Source organism: Nerophis ophidion, linkage group LG27 (genome assembly GCF_033978795.1).
Source record: "Nerophis ophidion isolate RoL-2023_Sa linkage group LG27, RoL_Noph_v1.0, whole genome shotgun sequence".
Taxonomy (NCBI): domain Eukaryota; kingdom Metazoa; phylum Chordata; class Actinopteri; order Syngnathiformes; family Syngnathidae; genus Nerophis; species Nerophis ophidion.
Window position 1 is genome coordinate 20346599 of NC_084637.1, and position 19398 is coordinate 20365996.

The following is a 19398-nucleotide window of genomic DNA, read 5'->3' on the forward strand; positions in this document are numbered from 1 at the left end:
ATACATATATATATATATATATATATATATATATATATATATATATATATATATATATATATACAAATATAAATAAACTGTTTTAGGCAGCACGGTGGTGGAGGGGTTAGTTAGTCCTAAATACAGTAGTCCTGGGTTCAATCCCGGGCTCGGGATCTTTCTATATGGAGTTTTCATGTCCTCTCCGTGACTGCGTGGGTTCCCTCCGGGTACTCCGGCTTCCTCCCACCTCCAAAGACATGCACCTGGGGATAGGTTGGTTGTCAACACTAAATTGGCCCTAGTGTGTGAATGTGAGTGTGAATGTTGTCTATCTGTGTTGGCCGTGCGATGAGATGGTGACTTGACCAGGGTGTACACCCCCTTCCCCCCGATTGCAGCTGAGATAGGCACCGTCGCCCCCCGTGACTCCAAAGGGAATAAGTGGTAGAAAATGAATGGCTGAATATACTGTTTTATATAAATGCACTGTTATGTATACTGTATATACTGTTATATATAATGTATATACGGTTTTATATACAACCCCCTCCAGAACCGCCTTGATCTTCTTAGGGTCCGCTCTTATGTGGCCCTTCTCAACAACAAAGCCCAAGAATCCCACTGAAGGTGCGTGGAACTCACACTTCTCCGCTTTGACTAACAACCGGTTCTCCAGCAAGCGTTGGAGGACCAAGCGGACATGTTGTTGGTGCTCCTGCAGGTTCTGGGAAAAAATCAAAATGTCATCAAGGTATACGACAACGAAATGGTCCAACGTGTCTTGTAAAACATCATTGACGAGGGCCTGGAAAACAGCCGGAGCGTTAGTAAGGCCGAATGGCATCACCCTGTACTCAAAGTGTCCGAGATGAGTGTTGAAGGCCGTTTTCCATTTTTCACCTTCTTTGATTCGCACCAGGTGATAGGCATTTCGGAGATCAAGCTTGGTGAAAATAGTGGCAGGAGCGAGGGGCTCAAAAGAGGAGCTCAGCAGAGGTAGGGGATATTTGTTCTTGATAGTTATGCAGTTTAATTGTCTGTAGTCAATGCAAGGGCTCAGGGAACCGTCCTTCTTTCCCATGAAGAAGAAGCCTGCTGCCACCGGGGATTTGGAGGGGGTGATCATACCTGAGGCGAGGGACTCTGTGATGTAGTCCTTCATGGCCTTCTTTTCCGGTAGAGATAGATTGTACAGTCTGCTGGAGGGAAGGACAGCGTTGGGAATCAGGTCGATAACACATAAGGTCTGTGCGGGGGAAGAGACAGTGCACGTACCTTGTCAAATACTGCTGCAAGGTAATGAGAGGTAGCAGGAACACAGGAGAGATCAATGGGAGGTGAAGTGGGCTTTACCCTGCAGGCTGGGGGAACTGCTGACCTTAAGCAGTTAGCGTGGCAGGTGGTGCTCCATGCAAGGACCTTGCCCGTGGACCAGGATATGTGGGGGTCGTGCTGTCATTGCCAAGATCGCCCGAGGACAAGCGGGGCGACAGGAGCGTTGAGCATCCAGAGGCAAATGGTCTCGGTGTGATTTCCCGAGAGGGTCAGGGATATTGGTCGAGGGAATGTCCGTCCAGAGCTTGTACCGGCAGGAATGTCTCCAGTGGAATGAGGGTTATTCCTGCTTGGCGGGCAAACTCGTGATCAATGAAGCTTTCGTCTGCTCCGGAATCCAGGTAGGCCCCCACGGTCAGAGTCCTAGAGCTCCATGACAGGGATGCAGGAAAGAGAATGCCCCCGGGTCTCTCTTGATTTGGGGAACAGTTGTGTGGCTCACCAGTAACCCCTTTGCTGGCGAGCTACGTGGGAAGCTAGCTGAGGCCTGCGCTCTCTCTGCTGCTTGTTCACTGAGTCTTTGGTCAAAAGAGAGAGCCAGGTTGATGAGGGCTCGACACGAAGTAGGTCGGTCCCTCAGCAAACCGTCCTTAATTTCCTCGCTCAGTCCTCTCGTGAATGCACTCCGAAGGGCCTTGTCTCCCCCCTCGCTGTCAGCCGCCAGAGTGCGGAACTCGAGGGTGTAGGCCGCAACCGAGCGGGAACCCTGTCAGATGGAGTGCAGTCTGAAGCAGCATCCCCCCCGTCCACGGTGTGGTCGAACATAGCCTGGAACTCTGCTCGAAAAGCAGCAGAGTTGGTGCTCAGCCCCAAAGTCTTGTCTACTGCTGCAGTGGCCCACTTGAGAGCCTGTCCAGTGAGCAGTGAAAACACAAATGTTATCTTAGCGCCGTCAGAAGCGTAGCGAGATGGTTGGTGCTTAAAAATTAGTTCACACTGAACCAAGAAACCCCGACACAGTTCAAAGTCCCCCTCAAAGGGACTGGGGCTGGATATCTTGGGTTCCTGGACGTAGATGGGACACCCAAAGGTGGTGGCTGCCGGAGCACTGGAACTCGACACAGGCGGAGGAGCAGGGCCTGGACTAAGGTTTTCCAGTTGAGCCAGCAGACTAGCAAAGGCAACATCAAGTTTGTTCTCCAGGTTTGAAAAACAAGACTGGTGTTCCTGGAGCAGAGCATGCATGGACGAGAGGTCAGGAGCCGTGGGGGGTTGGGGTAGGGACGCAGACTTGCGTCTGCATGTGCCCTCTGGTTCTGACATGGCTGGAACGTACTGTTATGTATGGTCGGGAAGGAGACGACACAGCAACAGGAGTAAAGCTCAACAGTTTATTTTGAGCTTGATGATGCGGTGGAGTGTGTATGCTACTGTGTTTGTTTGCAGGACTATGTGAAGTGTTCCAATGAATATTTACCAGTGGTTGTTGTAAGTGCGTGTTGAGTGGGAAGGCGACCAGTCCAGTTGGGCGAGGCAGGTGGGGGTCCGTGGGGGCTGAGAGGGCATCCGTGGGGGCTGAGAGGGCATCAAGAGGTCCGAGTCCAAAGTGGGGGGTCGACGATCGAGGGAGGCAGTCAGAAACCAGAGGGGTCCAGAGAAGTAAGGCGCACAGCTCACTTCTAAGGCGACGGAGGGAATTTGCAAGCAGAGAATACGTTCCAGCGTTGGTTCTCTGGGCACGCTGGCTTTTATGGGGAGTGGTGTCATCATCAGCAGGTGTGATGAGTGATGATTGCACACAGCTGTGTTGGCGCATGGCAGCAGAAGCAGAGCATGTATGGGCATGTCCAGCGGTGTGTGTTGCTGAAAGAGTAGCAGACTGTGTGCATGCCTTAACAGCTTCAGTCGTCAACAGTCAGGGGTGTCCGCTGTCGTATTTTACGCTTCATAATGCGCCACCCATTTTTGATGAGAGACAGGTCTGGACTGCAGGCGGGCCAGGAAAGTACCCGCAATCTTTTTTTTACGAAGCCATGCTGTTGTAACACGTGCTGAATGTGGCTTGGCATCGTCTTGCTGAAATAAGCAGGGGCGTCCATGAAAAAGACGGCGCTTAGATGGCAGCATATGTTGTTCCAAAAGCTGTATGTACCTTTCTGCATTGATGGTGCCTTCACAGATGTGTAAATTACCCATGCCTTGGGCACTAATGCACCCCCATACCATCACAGATGCTGACTTTTGAACTTTGCGTCAATAACAGTCTGGATGGTTTGCTTCCCCTTTGGTCCGGATGACACGATGTCGAATATTTCCATAAACAATTCGAAATGTGGACTTGTCAGACCACAGAACACTTTTCCACTTTGCATCAGTCCATTATAGATGATCTCGGGCCCAGAGAAGCCGGCGGCGTTTCTGGATATTTTTGATAAATGGCTTTCGCTTTGCATAGTAGAGCTTTAACTTGCACTTACAGATGTAGCGACAAACTGTATTGAGTGACAGTGGTTTTCTGAAGTGTTCCTGAGCCCATGTGGTGAAATCCTTTAGAGATTGATTTCGGTTTTTGATACAGTGCCATCTGAGGGATCGAAGATCACGGTCATTCAATGTTGGTTTCCGGCCGTGCCGCTTACGTGGAATGATTTCTCCAGGTTCTCTGAACCTATTGATGATATTATGGACCGTAGATGTTGAAATCCCTAAATTTCTTGCAATTGCACTTTGAGAAACATTGTTCTTAAATTGTTTGACTATTAGCTCACGCAGTTGTGGACAAAGGGGACAAATGCTCAGTCTTTCTTGTGAAAGACTGAGCATTTTTTGGGTGTACCCTGCCTTCCGCCCGATTGTAGCTGAGATAGGCGCCAGCGCCCCCCGCGACCCCGAAAGGGAATAAGCGGTAGAAAATGGATGTATATATATATATATATATATATATATATATATATATATATATATGTATATATATATACATATGTATATATGTATATATATATATACATATGTATATATATATATACATATGTATATATGTATATATATATTTTTATATATTTATAAATATATATATGCATATTGATATATATACATGTATATTCATATACATATTTACATATATATATATATATGTACGTGTATAAACATATATATATACATATTTATATATATATATATATATATGTACGTGTATAAACATATATATATATATATATATATATATATATATATATATATATATATATATATATATATATATATATATATATATATACAAACCCCGTTTCTATATGAGTTGGGAAATTGTGTTAGATGTAAATATAAACGGAATACAATGATTTGCAAATCATTTTCAACCCATATTCAGTTGAATATGTTACAAAGACAACATATTTGATGTTCAAACTGATAAACTTTTTTTTTTTTTTTTTGCAAATAATCATTAACTTTAGAATTTGATGCCAGCAACACGTGACAAAGAAGTTGGGAAAGGTGGCAATAAATACTGATAAAGTTGAGGAATTCTCATCAAACACTTATTTAGAACATCCCAGAGGTGTGCAGGCTAACTGGGAACAGGTGGGTGCCATGATTGGGTATAAAAGCAGCTTACGTGAAATGCTTAGTCATTCACAAACGAAGGTCACCACTTTGTGAACAAATGCGTGAGCCAATCGTCAGACAGTTTAAGAACAACATTTCTCAACGGTCTATTGCAAGGAATTTAGGAATTTCACCATCTACGGTCCGTAATACCTTTAAAAGATTCAGAGAATCTGGAGAAATCACTGAACATAAGCGATGATATAACGGACCTTCGTTCCCTCAGGCGGTACTGCAGCAAAAAGCGACATCAGTGTGTAAAGGATATCACCACATGGGCTCAGGAACACTTCAGAAAACCACTGTCAGTAACTACGGTTTGTCGCTACATCTGTAAGTGCAAGTTAAAACTACAATGCAAAGCCAAAGCCATTTATCAACGACACCCAGAAACGCCGCCGGCTTCTCTGGCCCCGAGCTCATCTAAGATGGACTGCTGCAAAGTGGAAAAGTGTTCTGTGGTCTGACGAGTGAACATTTTTTGGAAACGATGAACGTCGTGTCCTCCGGACCAAAGATGAAAAGTACCATCAGGACTGTTCTGGGTGCAAAGTTGAAAAGCCAGCATCTGTGATGGTATGGGGGTGTATTAGTGCCCAAGGCATGGGTAACTTACACATCTGTGAAGGCACCATTAATTCTGAAAGGTACATACAGGTTTTGGAGTACCATATGTTGCCATCCAAGCAACGTTATCATTGACGCCCTTGCTTATTTCGGCAAGACAATACCAAGTCACTTGTTACAACAGCATGGCTTCATAGTAAAAGAGTGCGGGTACTAGACTGGCCTGCCAGTAGCCCAGACCGGTCTCCCATTGAAAATGTGTGGCACATTATGAATCCTAAAATACCACAGCAGAGACCCCGGAGTGTTGAACAACCTAAGCTGTACATAAAGCAAGAATGGGAAAGAATTCCACCTGAAAAGCTTCAAAAATGTGTCTCCTCAGTTCCCGAAGGTTTATTGAGTGTTGTTAAAAGAAAAGGTGATGTAACACATTGGTGAACATGCCCTTTCCCAACTACTTTGGCACGTGTTGCAGCCATGACATTCTAAGTTAATTATTATTTGCAAAAAAGAAAAAATTTGCAAAAAAAAATTAAGTTTATGAGTTTGAACATCAAATATATTGTCTTTGTAGTGCATTCAATTAAATATACGTTGAAAAGGATTTGCAAAACATTGTATTCCGTTTATATTTACATTCAACACAATTTCTGACTCATATAGAAACGGGGTTTGTACATACATACATATATATATATGTACAAACCCCGTTTCTATGTGTGTGTGTATATATATATATATATATATATATATATATATATATATATATATATATACACACATATATATACAAACCCTGTTTCCATAAGAGTTGGGAAAGTGTGTTAGATGTAAATACAAACAGAATACAATGATTTGCAAATAATTTTCAACCCATATTCAATTGAATATGCTACAAAGACAACATATTTGATTTTCAAACTGATGAACATTTTTCTTTTGCAAATAATCATTAACTTTAGAATTTGATGCCAGCAACACGTGACAAAGAAGTTGGGAAAGGTGGCATTAAATACTGATCAAGTTGAGGAATGCTCATCAAACACTTATTTGGAACATCCCAGAGGTGTGCAGGCTAATTGGGAACAGGTGGGTGCCATGATTGGGTATAAAAAAGGCTTCCCAAAAAATGCTCAGTCTTTTACAAGAAAGGATGGGGCGACGTACACCCGTTTGTCCACAACTGCGTGAGCAAATAGTCAAACAGATTAAGAACGTTTCTCAAAGTGCAAATGCAAAAATTTTGGGATTTCAACATCTACAGCCCATAATATCATTAAAAGGTTCAGAGAATCTGGAGAAATCCCTCCACGCAAGCGGCATGGCTGGAAACCAACATTGAATGACCATGACCTTCGATCCCTCAGACGGCACTGTATCATAAACCGACATAAATCTCTAAAGGATATCACCACATGGGCTCAGGAACACTTCAAAAAACCACTAAATACAGTCTGTCGCTACATCTGTAAGTGTAAGTTAAAGCTCTACTATGCAAAGCAAAAGCCTTTTATCAACAACATCCAGAAACGCCGCGCCGGCTTCTCTGGGCCTGAGATCATCTAAGATGGACTGATGCAAAGTGGAAAAGTGTTCTGTGGTCTGACGACTCCATATTTCAAATTGTTTTTGGAAATATTCGACATCGTGCCATCCGGACCAAAGAGGGAAGCGAACCATCCAGACTGTAATCGATACAAAGTTCAAAAGCCAGCATCTGTGATGGTATGGGGGTGCAGTAGTGCCCAAGGCATTGGTAACTTACACATCTGTGAAGGCAGTATTAATGCTGAAAGGTACATACAGGTTTTGGAACAACATATGCTGCCATCTAAGCGCTGTCTTTTTCATGGACGCCCCTGCTTATTTCAGCAAAACAATGCCAAGTCACATTCAGCACGTGTTACAATAGTGTGGCTTCGTAAAAAAAGAGTGCGGGTAATTTCCTGGCCCGCCTGCAGTCCAGACCTGTCCCCCATCAAAAATGTGTGGCGCATTATGAAGCGTAAAATACGACAGCGGAGATTGAAGCTCTACATAAAACAAGAATTGGAAAGAATTACACTTTCAAATCTTCAAAAATTAGTTTCCTCAGTTCCCAAACGTTTATTGAGTGTTGTTAAAAGAAAAGGGGTTGTAACACAGTGGTGAACATATCCTTTCCCAACTACTTTGGCACGTGTTGCAGCCATGAAATGATTATTTGCACAAAAAAAATAAAGTTTGAACATCAAATATCTTGTCTTTGTAGTGCATTCAATTGAATATGGGTTGAAAAGGATTTGCAAATCATTGTATTCCGTTTATATTTACATCTAATACAATTTCCCAACTCATATGGAAACGGGGTTTGTACATATATCATATATATATATATATATATATATATACATACACATACATACATACACACATATATATATATATATATGTATATATATATATATATATATATATATATATATATATATCTTGTTTTACTTGAAACAAACAACTTGTTGGCATATTAGTTTGTTGGTGTCTTTTTAAAACGTGATCCTTTCCAAAGTGACTTGCACTCTGACATTTGAGTTGACGCTCCCTAAAAATAGACCACGTATTCTGTGATGGACGACTACAGGCCCGTTACATAAAGAACTGTGTTGCAGTAGTCCGTGTGCAGCTTGTATTGTAGTTACATAAAGCACTGTGTTAGAGTAGTCAGTGTGCAGCTTCTGTTGTAGTTACATAAATCACTACATTAGTGTAGTCTGTGTGCAGCTTGAATTGTAGTTACATAAAGCAATACTTTAGAGTAGTCAATGTGCAATTTGTATTGCAGTTACATAAAGTACTACTTTAGAGTAGTTTGTGTGCAGCTTGTAATGCAGTTACATAAAGCACTACTTGAGTAGTCTGTGTGCAGCTTGTATTGCAATTACTTAAAGCACTACTTTAGAGTAGTCAATGTGCCATTTATATTGCAGTTCCATAAAGCACTTCCTTAGAGTAGTCTGTGTGCAGTTTGTATTGCGTTCCATAAAGCACTACTTTAGAGTAGTCTTTGTGCAGCTTGTAGTGCAGTTGCATAAAGCACTACTTTAGAGTACTCCGTGTGCAGCTTGTATTGTAGTTACATAAAGCACTACTTTCCGTGTGCAGCTTGTATTGCAGTTCCTTAAAGCACTACTTTAGTCTGTGTGCAGCTTGTATTGCAGTTACATAAAGCACTACTTTAGAGTAGTCTGTGTGCAACTTGTGTTATAGTTACATAAAGCACTATGTTAGAGTAGTCCATGTGCAGCTTGTATTGCAGTCACATAAAGCACTTCTTTAGAGTATTCAGTGTGCAGCTTGTATTGTAGTTACATAACTCACTACTTTAGAGTAGCCCGTGTGCAGCTTGTATTGTAGTTACATAAAGCACTACTTTAGAGTAGTCAATATGCAATTTGTATTGCAGTTCCATAAAGCACTACTTTAGAGTAGTCAGTCTGCAGCTTGTATTGCAGTTCCATAAAGCACTACCTTAGAATAGTCTGTGTGCAGCTTGTATTGAAGTTATATAAAGCACTACATTAGAGTAGTTAGTGTGCAGCTTGTATTGAAGTTTATACAAAGCACTACATTAGAGTAGTTAGTGTGCAGCCTGTACATGTCCTTGTCAGTAATTGCTGTAATGAGAATGTAAATATACTTGTGGTAGTACCATCATCGTGTGTCTTATTAAATTCATCACCTGCAGTCAAACACGGGGATGATAGCCTCATGGGCTGCATGAGTTGTATTGACACTGGGGGAGCGGCGGTTCATTTAAATTCCAAGATTGTGAAATTCTGAACCAGTGATTTTCAACATGTTTTAGTGGCATTCTGAGCTCCTTTCTTCTGGAAGACGGCCTGCAAGGTAATGTGGTTCGGGGTGCAATGAGTGCTGCCGGCACTGAGGTAGCTGCGGTTTATTGATGGAAAACATGAATTTCAACATGTTTTTATGATATTCTGAGCTCCTCTATCCTTGGAAACGGGGTGTGGAATGTATTATGGTCCGGGGCTGCATGAGTGCTGCCGGCACTGAGGGAAAACATTAATTTCAACATGATTTTGTGACCTTCTGAGCTCCTCTCTTCTGGAAAAGCGAACCTGCAATGTATTACAATCCGGGGCTGCATGAGTGCACTGAGGGAACACATGAATGTCAATATGTTTGTGTGACATTCTGAGCTCCTCTCTTCTGGGAAGCCGGATGGAAAGGTAATATGGTCCAGGGCTGCATGAGTGCTGCCTGCGCGTAGGGTGCTGCTGAGCATTGAGGGAAAATATGAATTTCAAGATGTATTTGTGAATTATGAGCTCCTCTCTTCTGGGAAAGTGGGCCTGCAAGGTAATATGGCCCAGGGCTGCATGAGTGCTGCCGGCACTGGGGGCGCTGTGGTTCATTGAGGGGAAACATACGTTCTAATATGTACTGAAACATACAAGCAGACACTGGGATGGAATTTAAAAAGTACACAAGGCAGGAAACAGAACCACCCACATGTTCATCAACTTTGGGTGGGATCAGTTTGTTCAAATCGCTTTGGGAGTTCTAATTGCCCCTGATTACTCTGTTTTTCCTGCAACACCGTGCACTCGAGCGGGCAGACACGACCTGATCGTGTTTACAAGCGGAACATAAAAAAACGGTAGGTCCCTTTGAGAATATTTCTAAAGAGTTTGTTACTATTAGTCTTCAGGGTTTTATTCTTGTCTTGTCACTAGTGGGTGCATTCCTGCTAAATAAGCTAACGTTCGAATGTTAACAGTAACGACTGTGGTGTAAGCATGTAAAATGGTGATGAAAAAGTTTTCAATGCTGTCTACCAGTTACTAATGACACTCACCACCTGGCGCCGTAAAATAAATTTGAAGTCAAGGCCAAGTGAACTTTACTTTGTTTACACACGAGTACACGTTGCAGTCGTATCCTTGTGTGAAAACTCTCAAACATATTCGGTTTATTATACTTATACTGCACACTTATTCTCTTCTAAAAAGTGTGACAACATTTCTCAACATCCTCAAAGCGTTCTGTAGCCAAAATGCTCCTTGATAATTTTAGTCTATTGCCAGCATGCTAATTTTAACTTGCTATCTTTTTAATGGCAACACACTTCAGAGTCATATTTTGTTACTTGACACATGTAAACTGATAGAGTGCTGACTTTTCAGGTCATTTTTTCAGGTTGACACCTCAGAGTCAAACATATTACTTCATGAACGTTAACATTAGCATGTTAACTTTTTAACTTATTGTCCAGTTTACAGCCAGAAGTCATATTTTTTTACTCGACACATGCTATCTAGTGGTATGTTTGCATGTGACCGTTAGCATGCTAACTTTCAAGCTTATTTTGCAGTTAAGCACCTCAGAGTCAAATCTTTCATTATTTTATGATGTTAACTCTTAGCTTTTATTGTGCAATTAACTGCCAAGAGTCATATATTTTGTCACTCAACACATGCTCACTGGTTGCATGTGACCCTTAGCGTGCTAACGTTTAAACTCATTTTGCAATTCGGCACCTCAACAGTCAAATATTTCGTTATTTCATGCATGTTAACTATTAACATGCTAGCTTTTGAAGTTATTGTGCAGTTTACGGCCAAGAGTTACACATTTTGTTACTTAAGACATGGCCACTGTTGGTGTACATATAGATGGATTTATAAATTTTAAAGCCATATTGAATATTTTATGAATAAATTATCTCAATATGTCGGTCTACTCACAAAATGTAGGCATTTTCTTCCTCCTAACGCTCTCCGAATTCTGTATCGGTCTTGTATTTTAACCACATAAACTATTGCAATGTCGTATGGTGTAACACGTATATTAAAAAACTGGAGATTCTTCAGCGGAAAGCCCTACGTGTTATATCATGGGCCAACTTAAATGCTCCCTCAAATCCTCTTTTTTATGGGTACAATTTTCTGAAGTTTACAGAGTGCAACAGATTCCATAGTGCTTGTAATATGTATCACGTAGAACATGGATTCAATTCTAAACCTTGCCAGCTCATTCCAGTGACCACTACTTCTCATAGATATAACACTAGAAGTAAACTTTTTTATTAAGATGGAAAAATCCTCATCTAAAGTGTAAAAGCTTTAGTAAAGCCTGTAAAGGCCCGGTGATCTGGAATGAGATCATTCAGACAACATTCTTTAAACATTTTTAAAAAGCGTTTTAAGGTAAATTTATTGCAAAGTTATGCTTAGTACATTTACCACACCTTATGGTTGAGGAATTCACACTATTTGCATAATTTTGGTCTTGACCTCTGTATGTATTATGAGATGAATTTCCCCCAGGGATCAATAAAGTACTTTCTATTCTATTCTATTAGCGCACATTTTCAAGATGCAATCTTTTAATTTTCCTGAGGAACCTCTCCTGAAGGAATCAATAACGTACCAATTATCTATCTTTTAATCAAATTTCAATAGTTGGATATTAAGACTGATTTGGTGGATACAAGGATTTATCTTTTATTTATAAATGAAATTCTAATGTATGAATGTGAGTGTGAATGTTGTCTCTGTGTTGGCCCTGCGATGAGGTGGCTACATGTCCAGGGTGTACCCCGCCCTCCGCCCGAATGCAGCTGAGATAGGCTCCAGCGACCCCCCGTGACCCCAAAAAAGGAACAAGCGGTAGAAAATGGATGTATTATAAATGGGTATTTGGTGGGTAGATTTTGAAATGTGTTGTATTGTACTTTGTATATTATATGATGATGTACATTTTAACTGTGGGTCCCTGTCCATAAGATGTGTGCTTCTAGGGATGACTATTGTGCAGAACGGACTGTGATATTAACAAAAGAAGCAATAAAGAAATACAATACTATGTTTGTCTGTCAATAAATAAATAAGTACAATGTTTGAACGTGACTGTTAGCGTTCTAACTTTCGCGCTAATTTTGCAACTAGGCACTTCAAGAGTCAAATATTTCGTTATTTCATGCATGCCAACTGTTTAGCAAGTATACACCCAATAATTTTATATTTTCTTTAACTGGTTAGCATTTCAGTTCTGCCTTTAGCATTCACACGCAATTTCTGCGGCATTTGCACTTTCAAATACAATTAAAGCGATCACTTCTACCTCCAGTTGCATGCAAAAAATGACCACGTACGCACGACTGCAGTCACGGATGTGTCCCATTATTAATTCACTGTAATTTGCATCATTGGTTCAGGAAAACAAAGTTAAGATCCACTTTGCATGTTTTTATTGTCAGATTGTCTGCGATGGAACTCAAAGTGTCTGTGGACGGCCTCCCGCGTTTGGTTTGCGGCGTTACAGAGGAGACCACAAGCCAGGACGTGGTTACGGTGTTGGCTCAGGCATTGGGTGAGTGGCTCTTTTGGGGGGCCCAAGTCCTGGCTCCTAATTGAAAGGTTGGTTTCTCCTCAGGCCAACCGGGACGTTACATGCTACGGGAGTCCTACAAAGACTTCGAGAGGTGCATGGCGCCCAACGAGCGCCCCCTGGAGACACTGAGGAAGTACGGGGAACACGCCAAGGAGGTCCGGCTGACGCTGCTCCACAGCGGACCTTGGCTCTGCGACCAATTGAGCCGCGCCAAAGTGGGCCGCCACCAGATGCGGCGGAAGGAGGCCGGCGCCAAAGCGTGGCGACGGAGCGGGTCGCTGAGTCTGCACCGGCAGAGTCTACCGCTGAGGCGAGATGCCGAGCGCCACCAAGAGGACCTGAAGAGGCCCAAGAGAAAGTCTTTGACGCTAATGGAGGAGGCTCGGGGCTGGTTGGAGAGTCTGGGGAAGACACGGGTTTATAGCACCGCCGGTGACAAGAAGAACCGGTCTTTCCTGAGCGTCACTCTTTCCTCCGAGAAACGCCAAGCGGGAGGCCGCAGGAACACGTCCGACTTGGACCACCAAACGTCTTGCTGCATGGGGATTCAGCAGAAGAGCAAAGAGACTGAAAGTTACCAGCAGGATGAGAAGAACCGCCTCCGAGGGACAGTCGTACGCCAGCTCGCTCGCATTCAAGAGCTCCAGAGCCGCACGGCGGGTGTGGACCGGGAGATCTCGGAGTTTGAGGAGCGAGCGCGGGCCCGACAAGAGCAGCAGAAGATAAGTGAAGATCAAGAAGAGCAGGTGAAGATCTGGGAAAACGAACTGAAGGCGGAGGAAGGCTTCGAGAGGGAACTGCAGCACTTGTTCCTCGACACCAGGGCCAAAGTCGCAGACTGCAAGGCCAGACTGGAAAGTGCGGACTCCAAGAGCCAAGACTGTGCAGACCACAACCCGACAACATCCCAGGACCACTATGGTCTGGATGAAAATCTTGGCAGGCCCTCAGGAAACCTCTACTACCCTCCTCCTCCTCTGATCAAGGAGCGGCGGCCCACTGGCCCCGCAGAGCTCAGAGAATGGTGGACGCGCTGGTCTGCAAGCCAGAGGTCCACAAGTAGCATGAAGAAGATCCACCGCTCAGAACTCACCATCTACTTGGCCGGCACCAAAGTCTGATCAAGTCTTCTCCTTGTTCACTCTTGTTTCTGACACCTGGTGGATCTGTCACGGAACCTCCACTCTTGTTTCTGACACATGGTGGTGCTGTCATGTCCACTCTGTTTCTGACACATGGTGGATCTGTCATCATACTTGCCAACCCACCTGATTTTCCCAGGAGACTCCCGAATTTCAGTGCCCCTCCCGATAATCTCCCAGGGCAGCAATTCTCCCATTTTCCACCCGGACAACAATATTGGGGGCATGCCTTAAAGGCACTGCCTTTAGTGTCCTCTCACCTGAAAAGGAAACAATTATATATGTCTCTGTTATCCAAAGGTTTATCTGTAACCCATAAATAGGCAGGCACGCAGCTATTTCTTAACGTGTGTTTATTCCAGCCGGCACATTAATACACTGACACAGAACATCCAGATTCCCATCATGCATTGCTTCAAAACTACGGCAAGTACTGATGTCAAAAAACATAACAGAGACGAAGCAGAAGAATGAAGAAAATACTTGGCGACAACGAGTAAGAAGAAGTACGCTTGCAAGTTCCAAAATGATTGGAAAAAATAATTTCAATTCATCCAGGACAGCTCGAAAGGGAAGGGGTTTGCTGCCTGCAAATTTTGTAGATCACACTTCTCCATTGAACACGGTGGCCGAACGGATATACTAATTCATGAACGGATTATATAAATAATCAGTATATATATATATATATATATACATATATATATATATATATATATATATATACAAACCCCGTTTCCATAAGAGTTGGGAAATTGTGTTAGATGTAAATATAAACAGAATACAATGATTTGCAAATCATTTTCAACCCATATTCAGCTGAATATGGTACAAAGACAACATATTTGATGTTCAAACTGATAAACATTTCTTTTTGTGAAAATAATCATTAACATTAGAATTTGATGCCAGCAACACGTGACAAAGAAGTTGGGAAAGGTGGCAATAAATACTGATAAAGTTGAGGAATGCTCATCAAACACTTATATGGAACATCCCACAGGTGTGCAGGCAAATTGGGAACACGTGGGTGCCATGATTGGGTATAAAAGCAGCTTCCATGAAATGCTAAGTAATTCACAACTAAAGATGGGGTGAGGGTCACCACTTTGTAAGCAAATTGTCGAACAGTTTTAGAACATTTCTCAACGAGCTATTGCAAGGAATTTAGGGATTTTACCATCTACGGTCCTTAAAATCATCAAAAAGTTCAGAGAATCTGGAGAAATCACTGCACGTAAGCGATGATATTACGGACTTTTGACCCCTCAGGCGGTACTGCATCAAAAACCGACATCAGTGTGTAAAGGATATCACCACATGTGCTCAGGAACACTTCATAAAACCACTGTCAGTAACTACAGTTGGTCGCTACATCTGTAAGTGCAAGTTAAAACTCTATTATGCAAAGCAAAACCCATTTATCAACAATATTCTGAAACGCCGCCGGCTTGGCTGGGCCCGAGATTACCTAAGATGGACTGATGCAAAGTGGAAAGGTGTTCTGTGGTCTGACGAGTGCACATTTCAAATTATATTTGGAAACAGAGGACGTGTTGTCCTCTAGAACAAAGAGGAAAATAACCATTCGGATTGCTATAGGCGCAAAGTTCAAAAGCCAGCATCTGTGGCTTATATGGGGGTGTATTAGTGCCCAAGGCATGGGTAACTTACACATCTGAGAAGGCACCATTAATGCTGAAAGGTCCATACAGGTTTTGGAGCAACATATGTTGTCATCCAAGAAACGTTATCATGAACGCTCCTACGTATTTCAGCAAGACAAGTGTTACAACAGCGTGGCTTCGTAAAAAAGAGTGCGGGTACTTTCCTGGCCTGGCTGCAGTCCAGACCTGTCTCCCATCGAAAATGTGTGGCGCGTTATGAAGCGTAAAATACGACAGCGGAGACCCCGGACTGTTGAATGACTGAAGCTCTACATAAAGCAAGAATGGGAAAGAATTCCACTTTCAAAGCTTCAACAATTAATTTCCTCAATTCCAAAACGTTGGAGTGTTGTTAAAAGAAAAGGTGATGTAACACAATGGTGAACATGTCCTTTCCCAACTACTTTGGCATGTGTTGCAGCCATGAAATTCTAAGTTAATTATTATTTGCAAAAAAAAAATGACGTTTATGACTTTGAACATCAATTATCTTGTATTTGTGGTGCATTCAATTGAATATGGGTTGAAAAGGATTTGCAAATCATTGTATTCTGTTTATATTTACATCTAACACAATTTCCCAACTCATATGGAAACAGGGTTTATATATGTATATATATATATATATATATGTATAAGGAAATACTTTAAAATGTATACAACCCGCGCCCAATCTCCCGAATTCAGAGGTCTTAAGGTTGGCAAGTATGTCTGTCATGGAACCTCCACTCTGTTTCTGACACATTGTGGATCTGTGATGGAACCACCACTCTGTTTCTGACACCTGGTGAATCTGTCATGGAACCTCCACTCTGTTTCTGACACATTGTGGATCTGTGATGGAACCACCACTCTGTTTCTGACACCTGGTGAATCTGTTATGGAACCTCCACCCCGTTTCTGACACATGGTGGATCTCTCATGGAACCACCACTCTTTTTCTGACACATGGTGGATTTGTCATGAAACCTCCCCTGTTTCTGACACATGATGGATCCGTCATGGAACCTCCACCCACTCCTGTGGGTCAACTTCAAACTTCTGAATTCATTTTCTGAAACTTGGTACACATTTTTTGAGGAGTTTTTTTTGGTTGCATCCACGTTTGAAAATTGACAAAATGAATTTAAAACTCTTCTCTTTGAAAATAGTCAGCAGTTAAAACTAAAATCAAAAGCATTCATAAAATTAGGCAAATACAAGTTGAAACTAAAATTAAAAGCACTCCTAAAATTTGGCAAATAGTTTAAAAAATAAAAATACTCACCTTTATAAAATGTGGCAAAATAAAACTAAAATGAAAGTTCTCACCCTTTGTACATATGCATCCAATAAAACTTGTGCTTTTACTTTTTTACATTTTGTCAGTCTTTTAGGGGTTTACTTTTTATTTAATTTTGTTAAAATGATCACAAAACTCCCCGAAGATAGACAAAATGAAAGCAGTCAAGTGTTTGTTGAATTAAAAGCACTCACCTTTGGAAGGTAAACAAAATAAATGTTCACACTTTGAAGGTAAACAAAATTAAACAAAAAATAAAAGCCATTACCCTCTGGAAGGTAGACAATAAATAAACTGACCCTTTTAAAATAGACAAAATATAAGTCTTTAAATTCGGTAAATCGGTAGAAAAAATAAAACCAAGTAAAAATAAAACAAAAGTACTCCCCTGCACTCACCATTTAAATATAGACGAAATATAAACAAAACATAAGTTTTCAAATTGAAGGTAGACAAAGTAAAACTAAGTAAAATAAAACAAAAGTACTCACACTTTGAAGAGACAATATGAAAATTAAAAGGGTAAACAAAGTAATATACTCTGACTTTGATGGGGCAAAATAAAACTACACAACTAAAACCCTAAGGAGACAAAAGTAAAAACAGTCACCCTTTGAAGATACGCAAAATAAAAAATATAGCAGCCACCCTTTGAAGATAAAAGTAAAATCAGTCACTTTATCTTCACAAAATAAAGTAAAAGCAGTAAATCTTTGAAGATACACAAAATAATAAAAGCAGTCACCGTTTGAAGATGTACAAAAGTAAAAGCAGTCACTCTTTGAAGGTAAACAAAATAAAGTAAATCCTTGCCTCACCCAGTTTGACAAAATGACATTTGAAAAAAATACAATGACATAATTGTTAGAGCATATTTAATATTTGTGCTTTTAGCTGTGAACCTGTTTACATTATTTAATGTCATATACATGGGTAAAAGTACTAATTTTACTATTTCATATAATACAAGTTTCTTTTAAATCAACTTTAATAAATATATTGTTTTTTTTTATGTCTATTGTCGTGTGAGGTTGTAATTATATATGAATGTGTATCAATATACTGAATTGTTGTTTATTAGTAGGTTTATGAAAGAGTATAATGAATGCTTTGGTAGTAATTCTGTACTTATATTGGTTATCATTAAAATAGTACAGCATTTTAACTATTATGATTAAAATAGTACAGTCAATTATTACTGTATATTGTTTCTTAATTTTTTTGTTTAAATCCTGTGCTTTTTGCAGTTTCCAACCTAGAGGGTGCTAACTTTACAATTTCAGTTGAGGACTATGGAGGGGGACATTTTGAAATAAGATGTATATTCTTTGTTCTGGTTGATAGTCCTCAGTTACAGAATGTTTAGCAGACCTAATGTTTTATTAATAGTGAAGGTAAAAAACATTGTCATGCAGGAATATGCATACCATACATGTACAGACTATAGATGTTCGGGTAGAAATATCACAGATTACATAACCAAACATCTTTTAAGATCATAATCTACATTTAGTGTTGACGCGTGACCAGGGACGTCACTAGGCATAAGCCCCCTAAATAATTTTGCGTTATATTTTATTTTTTCTTATTTTATTTTTTTTACAAATACATGCCAAAATATTAATTTTAAAGTGGCCCGAATAAGAGTTTAAAATAAATAATCATATAACCTCTCATTATTCACTCAGTTTCCCCTCACTTCATAGCGTAAGGCAGCGAGCCCCTTCAGTGCGTCGGTATCCAATCCATTCTTGTTCATTAGAAAATGCCCACATCACTCAAATCCAATCCACATTTTCTCTGCAACCTTGCTTGCGGTCCTGCAGGTATGCAGCTTTGAAGAACGCAGCGCTGCAGAACAAACACGTGAACAGATGCAAAGTGGACATAAGAAACTTTTTCAAGAAAGTAAGTATTCATCACTGCTTGCAGAGGTGTGGACTAGCATCACATGACTTCGACTTGAGTCATGAATTTGATGACTTTAGACTGGACTTGACAAAATGTAAAAAGACTTGCAACTCGACTTAGACTTTAACATCAATCACTTGTGACTTCACTTGGACTTGGGCCTTTTGACTTGACATGATTTGCAAATTTCCCCAAAACCCAACAATTAAAAAGTTATTCAGGAGCGCTCCGTATCTTCCATTGTGTACGCATGTGTGCGACAGCTTTTGTGCGATGAAAGCATGTGCGCTACCTGTCAGAACGGTCAGCTATTTTTAAGTTGAAGAAACAATATGATTAGGTTATATATACATGTGTATATCCTATGTAAACAATGTATGAATATATTAGATATCTATATATCTTACGGACCAATAGACTATCTGTTGCTGCAACAGCAGAGAGTTTATTCGGTCTTGACACTTTGTATTGATATTTTCTATTACATTCTTCCCGTAAACGATCATGTTTACAGTGATTGTTATATATGTATTTTTCATGTATGTTGCTTTGGATAAAAGTTACC

General features: G+C 41.0%; 1 protein-coding gene and 1 long non-coding RNA gene across 3 annotated transcripts; one reads left to right on the plus strand and one right to left on the minus strand.

The window, feature by feature from the left end:
- Positions 1 to 623: 623 nt before the first annotated feature.
- LOC133544415 (uncharacterized) lies at positions 624 to 2972 on the minus strand. The gene is made up of 3 exons (XR_009804650.1): positions 1258 to 2972; positions 1111 to 1178; positions 624 to 706 (listed from the first exon to the last, which is right to left on the minus strand). It is a non-coding gene; the product is annotated as an uncharacterized LOC133544415 (long non-coding RNA).
- Positions 2885 to 19056, plus strand: rassf11 (Ras association domain family member 11). 2 transcript variants are annotated; one of them, XM_061889704.1, is made up of 3 exons: positions 2885 to 3033; positions 12698 to 12810; positions 12874 to 19056. In XM_061889704.1, the coding sequence occupies exons 1-3, from the start codon at positions 3008 to 3010 to the stop codon at positions 13950 to 13952; spliced, it is 1218 nt and encodes a 405-aa protein (XP_061745688.1). In that variant the 5' UTR covers positions 2885 to 3007; the 3' UTR covers positions 13953 to 19056. The 2 variants fall into 2 exon arrangements, with proteins under 2 accessions (XP_061745688.1, XP_061745690.1); XM_061889706.1 differs by lacking the exon at positions 2885 to 3033 and adding an exon at positions 9997 to 10096.
- The last annotated feature ends 342 nt before the right edge of the window (positions 19057 to 19398 follow it).